This window comes from Zootoca vivipara, chromosome 2 (assembly GCF_965207765.1).
Source record: "Zootoca vivipara chromosome 2, rZooViv2.hap1.1, whole genome shotgun sequence".
Lineage (NCBI taxonomy): Eukaryota > Metazoa > Chordata > Lepidosauria > Squamata > Lacertidae > Zootoca > Zootoca vivipara.
The window spans coordinates 40,008,882-40,017,455 of NC_142584.1; the positions used below are offsets into that span (position 1 = coordinate 40,008,882).

General features: G+C 49.0%; 1 protein-coding gene across 2 annotated transcripts in view; it reads left to right on the forward strand.

Moving 5' to 3' along the window:
- The window catches only part of GIPC1 (GIPC PDZ domain containing family member 1), a 30,196-nt gene extending 23,818 nt beyond the window's left edge, over nucleotides 1-6,378 (forward strand). For both annotated transcript variants that reach the window (XM_060271765.2, XM_035104814.3), the window contains exons 5-7: nucleotides 3,289-3,401; nucleotides 3,996-4,077; nucleotides 4,319-6,378. In XM_060271765.2, coding sequence (XP_060127748.1) covers nucleotides 3,289-3,401; nucleotides 3,996-4,077; nucleotides 4,319-4,470 — 347 coding nt within the window. In that variant the 3' untranslated portion in view covers nucleotides 4,471-6,378. The remainder of the gene's footprint in view (nucleotides 1-3,288; nucleotides 3,402-3,995; nucleotides 4,078-4,318) is intronic.
- Nucleotides 6,379-8,574: the final 2,196 nt, after the last annotated feature.

The following is an 8,574-nucleotide window of genomic DNA, read 5'->3' on the forward strand; positions in this document are numbered from 1 at the left end:
CAAAGCTGCTCCCGTGTCATTGCACACTTCTGTTATGACAGAGATTTTAAGCAATGATTTGAACTAATATGAAGTGCTTTTTAGTTCCTTTGGGCAGGAAATCTGTAGACTTTTGAGCTTATTCAACTAGGCCAGTGTATACCACAGAATATACAGGGGGGGAAATAGCTTGGCAGAAGTTTTCCATTTCTAAGCACTGCATTCCTGCTGATAGACTCAGATCATATGCTGGGTTGGGGAGGATATCGCTGCAGTTCTGTATTCTTTTGCACCATTCTTCACCCTTCCATTAATTGGTTGTGAAAAAGAGTGGTACTTCCATTTCATGAAAGCCTTCCCCAACCTAATGCCCTCCAGATGTTTTGGACAAAATTCCCTATTGTCCCCAGCCAGTTTAGTTGGCTAATCCTATTGTTGTTGTTGTTTAGTCGTGTCTGACTCTTCGTGACCCCATGAACCAGAGCACGCCAGGCACTTCCGTCTTCCACTGTCTTCCGCAGTTTGGTCAGACTCATGTTCATAGCTTTGAGAACACTGTCCAACCATCTTGTCCTCTGTCGTCCCCTTCTCCTTGTGCCCTCAATTTTCCCCAACATCAGGGTCTTCTCCAGGGAGTCTTCTCTTCTCATGAGGTGGCCAAAGTATTGGAGCCTCAGCTTCAGGATCTGTCCTTCCAGTGTGCACTCAGGGCTGATTTCCTTAAGAATGGATAGGTTTGATCTTCTAGAAGTCCATGGGACTATTAAGTGCTTCATTAAAGAATTGATACTTTCCATGTCCCTCCATAAAGTGCCCTGTGTTAATGACATCAGATTAACACATCTCCCATAGACCCTCTGTTCATGTAGTTCAACACAATGTTCTGTGGGCAAAAATGCACAGTGTCTGAGATAAAATATTATCTTGTGCATTTCCACTGTAAACTATAGAGAAAGGGCCCGCTATATGCAGTGGCCTTCCTGTTACTGCTTGTAAGTGGCGAGAGTGCTTTGGATAATGTTGCTGATTTAAGGAAAAGGCTCCTGCGGCTACAGTCTGCTTGGAGGTTAGAGAATAAATTTTACAAGCGGTCTGAACATAAGCTACAGGAAAGGAAGCATCCAGATCAGCAACAGGCCAGACAGTTGCAGCTGTGTAAAGAACAAACCTCCTTATCAGGTACTCGATGAACCACTACAAACCAGTGATGGCAACAGGGGCCCAAAGCAATTGCAGAAGTCGGGAAATGGCAAGGAGATTAGGACATTGTGGCGGATGGTTTCACCACCCTCATGCACTTTCAGAGGAAGTGAGCAAAGACTGCTTTCTCAAGCTTGCAGAATTTGTACAAAACCTTGGCAGAGGTAAAATACTGGCGGGGAAAGAAATGCCCATCCTGTTTGTACTGTGGTTGAATGCACAGGGTGGAGGCCACCTAGCAGGTCCCATCAAGCAGAAGCCCTGTGCTAGGACTTCGGCATGCGAGGGGCTTTCCCCTCTCTCCTCCTGGCATGGCCTCTTCAGTTGGCTTGAGAAGGAGGTCAGGAGAACCCACAGAACCATGTGTAGGGGGAGGAGAGGAGAGACTCATTCCACTTGCCAGCTGTGGTGCTTCTGCCAATGGAATGGCCAGCTCAGTGCAGTGCTGAATTCTTCCACAGTGTCCACTGCAGGCTGCTGAGGGACTGGAGCTGAGGGTGTGTGAGAGCAAGACAGGTGACCAGCTTGCGGTTTTCCTTTCCATGTTTCCAGGTATAATGTGAAGAGAACAGTCTGTATTTTGGATTAGGAGCTCACAGATCTCCTCATAGGAATGTGTAGAACTTGTGCCCCTCCGCCTACTGCTGCCCTGCAATCCCCATCAGCCACAGCCAGTGTGAGCAGTAGTCAGAGATAGGTGAGAGTTAATCCATCAACCTCTGGAAAGCTACAGGTCCCCTGCCTCTGCCATAGGCAATATGATCAACAATAACCTGAAAGCGTGGAAAGGTGCCACTTGAAACACTGGCACAAACCCTGAATTAACTGCTCTTCTGTTAACATCTGAAATGGCCCTCTGCATCTCCTCTGCCCAACATAGCTCTGTTATCACTATCTTGTTTTTGATTATGCTTAACTTGTTGGGGTAGAGTTCTTGCAAGTTTGCTCCCCCTGGATCCTGTTCTTGCCCCGCATCTCCCCCTTGGTGTTGACACAGCTGGCTTCTTCCAACATCCATCACTCTTTCTATTCTTGCCTTTAGAAAGAATGTCTAATTCAGACTGTCCTGCAGTGCTAGACTTTACCCCCCTCCACTTCCCCTTTCCCCTTTCCTCTATTTGGGAACTGTGCTGCAGAGGCATTGACCCCTTGGCAGGCTATGGATCTAACAGGACAAATTCCCTCTCCCTAGGGGCTTTAATTGATTATTCGGCTGAAATTAACAGTGTCTCGAGAGGCACGTAGACTCAGAAGGTGCAGTTCTGGCAAGGGCTATGGAAATATGACATCTGCAGGCATGGGAGCTGCTGCTGAGAAGATGTCTTTTTTGTTTTATTTGAGCATTGGGATGTGAGAAGGAAATGGGCCTGATGTGTGTTGTTTTGGGATATCTTCAGCTACATAGAATGGCATTTCCCAAGCTTGCTTCACAGTGGTCTCCTTGCCATCACTCCCCTGTTAGCTTCCACTGTAGAAAGATTGTCCTTACCATTGCTATTGCCTACACCATTTCTTGAATGGCTCTCTCAATGTCTGTCCTTTCTTTCCTTGGTTGGCGCATGCTGCCCCACACATCATATCCTCCCCAGTTCCACTGACATCCCGCTTACCTATCTGTGCACTTGGCATACTAAAATGTGTTTCTTCCTGGTTCTCCTTTTGGAATTATTGCTTTTTAATGTATCATTTTGAAGTTGCTTTTTAAAGTCGTATCATTCTTGTACTTTGACAAACAGTCAGTGATACAGGTTGGGTGTCACTTGCTTGGAATTGGACTTGAGCGAAATGGTCTTCTCTAGATATTACAATGGCTTCATGACCGTTTCACAGTGTGTGGTAGTCCTGGAAAACATTTTTCCCTTTTGACTTAGAGCTTGAAGCACTTCTCTGTGAACTTCCCTTATGTGCATGGACCTTCACCTCTGTGCTTTTGGCACGTGACTGCAAACCGCCTTAAAATGTGGGTCAGTAGTAACATGCTGAAAACTGTGTGTGGTTATGCTTTCACTGCATTGGAAAACATTCTGTTGGGCTTGTTTCTAAGCTGGGACCATCAGCGTGCAGACTCTGCAGAAAAGCTCACCAGGCTTTTCTCTTGCTCTGTTCCAGATATGATCAGTCAGCGGTCTGCAGGAGGCAAACACAGCGGGAGCGCTCAGCTTGGCACAGGAAGGGGCACCCTGCGGCTTCGGGCCAAAGGACCAGCCACTGTGGAGGAACAGGTGTGTGTTCAGCAAGCCCAGAAATGTAGAGCAGAAGGATCAGGAGCTCTGCTCTGCTCCACTTTTTTCCAAGAGTGGTTTAAAGCAGCTGTCCACAAATCCATCCACCTCTGGTGAGAGGGATGCCCAGCAGCATATTTACCCCTGCCCCTGAGCTCTTCCTTGTGGCGTGGTTTTAGAGGAGGGGGGAGAAGCCATCTCTCCTTCTGTTTCTCTCATCTCCTTCTCCCTGCTTCTCATTCAAGTTATTGTGCAGATCAGAGAAGTAAAGGGATGTTATGATGGTATTGGTGGCAAGAGGGATAGTCCAGCTGATACACGCAGCCCTGGGTTGGTACTCTTCCTCACAGCCTTCATGCGTCTTCTGAAGACATGGAGCCACATGTGGTCCCCAGATAACCAGCTCTAGATTCTCCTGCCCTCCAATCTCTACCAAAATTCTTCAGCCACATTGCAGCCATTTTCTTCTGCATTAGACCCATTGGCCCTGTCAGCTAGTAACCGTAGCCAAGTCACAGCTGGCACCCCCCAAGTTAATAGAGAGGATAACAGACATTGCTGCTGTTTCATGCGTTGTGTTCTTCCTCTTCACAGCCATCTGCATTTGAGGAAAAGGCCATCGAGAAGGTGGATGATCTTTTGGAGAGTTACATGGGCATCCGTGACACAGAGCTAGGTGAGTTGCCGCTACCTCTCCTCTTTTAATCTGGAAATAAACAACCCAAAGCAAACTAGTTAAGAGACGGGAACCTCCCTGTAGATGCTGGCGCATCTCCTTGATTTGCCCACCCTTCCAATGGTGGAATGGGAGCCAATGTGACGCTCTTCCTGTGCCGTCTCAGTTGTTGTGTAGGCTTGTGAGCTGTTTGGGGTGTGGAGCAGATGCTCACCTGGCTTTCTTTCCTTCCCCCACATAGCTGCTACCATGGTGGAGCTGGGAAAGGACAAACGGAATCCTGACGAATTTGCTGAGTCCCTGGACGAGCAGCTGGGGGACTTTGCCTTCCCCGACGAGTTTGTCTTCGACGTCTGGGGAGCGATTGGCGACGCCAAGGTTGGGCGCTACTAGGACTCTGCGCCCTCTGCTGGACCCTGCAGGCAGGACTACTAGGCAGGCCACTGGTGGGCCTGGCACACCACTGTGCCCTCACTTCGATGCTGGGCCACACCTGCCTCCTTTCCCTAGGGGCTGGAGAGGCCCTCAAGCAATAAGTCACCTGCATTAATGACTGGAGTGTAATGTGAATGGGGGCCAGAATCACTGCTGCTGACCACCTCTTTGTGCATGAGGCTCCCTCAGACCGGAACACAGTCCGCTAGGAGTCCCTTGCTGCCAGTTCTTGGCTTCTGCCACTCTGCTCATACAGTCTGCTGTTCTCAGGGAGATGCAGCTGCTCCTTGCTGGTTTCCAGGCCTGTCCTTGAACAAGGATATGTGGGCATCCTGATAGGCAGTTAGTCGGGGGGGGGGGGCTCTCACAGGCACTCTTGGGCGATGGATGAGGCTGGGGTGAGCTCGGATGGGTTTGGACAGCCCTGACACAACCATTTGGGTGGGTGGGCAGGTGCAGCAAAAGCTCCTCACTGTGCATATCTGCTCTGGATAGGCTAAGAGGGTACACACACGCATCCCTCTTATTCCAGCATGAACATCCTCCGCTGGTCCAGCTCCAATCCATTTTGGTACGATATGCACTGGGAAGATTGAGAGCTGCTCTCTCTTGCTTGATCCTCATAGCTTGGCTTTGGGTAGTAAATGCAAGAGTGGCACTCAGAAATCAGAGCGCATCAGATTACAAGGTGAAAAAACACCAAAACTGGTGGAGGAAATAAAGTCCCTGACCCCAATCCTGTTTCCTAGAGAAATCCTTTCCTTCCATGTGACTAGGCAGTCCTTCCAGCTGAGTTTCAGCTGCTGGTCCTACCCTGCCTAACAAAGCCTGCCTCTGCTTCCCTGCCCCATCATCAGCTGTTGAATATGAATTCATTTTGAGCAGCAGTCTCCAGCTTCCTTTGGTTGGGCATGGCTGAGAACAGCTGACAGCAGAGACACAAGGCTGTATAGCCAGCCACTCCCACTCCCCCTGAATGGATCTGGCCTGGCCTGCCCCCAACCACTTCCCCAGAGCGAAACGTGGTTTCAAGGCCCACCCCCTCTTTAACCGCCTCCCCCCCATCTGCAGCTGGGTTTCTTGCCCCCAGTCACTCACACTGTGTGGATAGTACAAAGGTTGTTGTCCCATGTGTCTCACTGGCGATGAGCCATTGCTGAGCCTGTCACACCAGTGGCATTCCCCCGTCCCAATTACTGCTAGGAATATTCCCTTACTGGACTGGTTCTGGGGAACTCCTCTGCTCAGGGTGGTGCTGCTTGGCACTGGGGACGTTCCCAGAGGGCAGAAAAACCACAAGCAGCAACAGCAGCAGGTTCTCCTTGCGGTCTGGGTTTGGGCATGTCCTTGTTGAGATCTGTCTTTGACTAATCTGTCCAACTTTGTCATACTGACCTACCTCCCAGGGTGGCCCAGTTAATAATGCCTGAAAAGCTGCCTCTGTTAAATTATTGATATTCTCTCACTGACACTACACACATGCGCGCGCGCGCACACACACACACACACACACCCAAATGTTGGGCCTCTTCCCTGTACTGTATCCCAATACTGTAGTTCAGGCACTGTCTGGTCACCCTAGGAGCCGTGAAGGCCCCCTCCCTCTTCAATCACACCTCACAGCCCCACTCCACCTACTGTATCTCTTTTAAGACACTAAGCCCAGGTAGGATGTGGAGCCTAGTTGCCCTCGGGACCCACACCTCATGCTCAGAGTGGGTGAGGTTTCTGCCAAGCCTTGCTGCCTTCCTGTGCCCTGGCATTGGAAGCCTTGTGGGTAGACCAGGCACCACGTTCTCCTTGGGCATATTTTTGTATTCTATGTGTAAAGCATCTTTAAGATAAAAATATATTGACATTACTAAATTGCTTTTTGCCTGCATGTGTGTTTAAGGGGTGTGTTGTGGGGAGGGGAGGGGAGGTGCAGAGTGCCCACAAATGGAAATCTGGCTTATCCCATCTCTTGGCCGACATGGACAAAATTAAAAACTTCCTCTGTGGAGGAAATGGTAGGATGCGAGAGTCGGGACCTAGCTGGTTTGGGTGGTATTGCAGATCTGGGTAAGCAAGATGGTTCTCTGGTGTCTGCTAAGGGAGAAGTGAGCAGGTGCCTGTAGCAATTACCTCAGAAGAGAGTTGGCAGATGGCACATTGGGAAAAAGAAAACTACCCAGAGAAATACCCAGTAAAACAACTGCAACACCCTAACTTCATGACCAGGTGCAACTTTTTCCTGGGGGGGGGGTGTGTCTCTATGCTTGAGCCCTGTCAGAGCAGCAACATAAAAATAATGTGTCTCGTGTGCTAGGGGTCTGCCTCTGGAGTGAGAGCAAATCACCTCAAAATAGTCATTCAATTTCTGCCCTGTGATATGTGTGTTTCCTTGGCTCAAATATTTCTAAATCTCCCTGCTTGGAGCAGTGCAAATGTTAAACAGGTTGGTGAGGGCTGGGTAGGAAATGGCCCTGCATGTGAAGTGGAACCAGATGCTGCACTGTGTGGAGCCAGCAATTTCATTTTAATGGGCACTCTGGGATTCTACAGCTCCTAGTGAGCTGTGTAGGCCCTTGAATGCTCTGGTCATGTGGTATTGGAAGGAGTTGCTCCCCCCCCCTTCCCAGGTACATACAAAACCTCCCCCTATCTTAGAATCAAATTAGCAGGGATGTGTCAGATGCCCACCCTTTGAGGGACCGCAGTGATGCTTATGGTAGTCTTGTCTTCCAGTCTTCTTACTGCAACCACTGTACCAGGCCATCCTTAGTCAACAAGGTGGACCTTGAGCTTACTGTCTTGGCTGTGTCGGGCAGGACTATTGTGGCTATGTTTCTGAAAAGCAACAAGCAGGAACAAACACGCCATCCTGCCGGCTGATTGGGGGCTGGGAAATGGGATGGCTTCCCCCCATGGGAGGCAGGGCACAAACAATGAGGGGAAAAAGGCCAACTTGTTCATCCCCTGTCAGGATGCACAAGACAATTAGCTGGCCCATACAGGTCTAAACAGAGATTCAGCAAGCCATTGTAGTAACTGGTCTGCAATTTCATATATCATGAAACTGGTTCAGTACAGAATGTCTGGGAGCACTCTAGCTGTTAAGAGTCAAAGTTTGCTCCTAAAATACTGAGAGCAAAGTTACTTGCCCATCCATTCCTTAGCTGCAGCCATGCTGCCAACATTTTAGTGCAATTGACCCCCGGGAGTGCCTGCATTGAGCTGAACGTGCCACGCAAAAGCAATTGGGATGGTGCTTGTTTTTGAAGCCTGCATGACGTATATTGCCATCTGTGTTTTATTTACCTTTTGGTAGTTGGACTTGGACCTGTTCCATCCCCTAAAGTTGTTTTAAAGAGCACAATAAGAAATAATAGGATGTCTCCCAGAGAAAACCAAGACTCCACCCTTGTAAACAGCTGCTTCTCCATGTAGGATGATGGTGCCCCGGAGAAGCTACTCTCCTCATTCCACTCCACCTCATCCCAGAAGCACTTGTAGTCTGCCCTCTCCCACACCCACACACTGTTGTGTGCGTTCCCCTGGCGCACGTGCACACACACACACACACACCGAGTCAATTTATTTTTGGGGGGAAGCCTTGCTGTGCCAGTGGGAAGCCTTGCATGGGCTTCCATTAGTAGAACTCATCTGGATCCTGCTCTGTGTGTCATTCTATCTTTTTGGGGGGCTTATTCAGATGTCCTAGCAACTTTATTTCTTGGTATTAAAAACACACTTCTCTGGACCGAGCACTCAGAAGTAGTGCAAAATCCTATTCCCCATATAGCTTGGGGGGGCGGGCGGTAATTTTGTACATGCTGCAGGAGGGGAGAGAGTTGGGTGCAAATGCCTTGCTAAATGGTGTGAGAGTCTTCAGGGACCGCTATAACATTGCAGCTGTTAGAGGAGTTTTTTAAGACCAGCTTAGCACTCCTTTTGGAATGGTGCAGCAGGGACTACTTAGCCTTTGACTTGAATAGGGAAGGGAGAAAAGACACATGCTAAATTACAAAAATGCCTTTCAAGAATATATATATAAAAAAGATTTGTAGATGAGAACAAAGC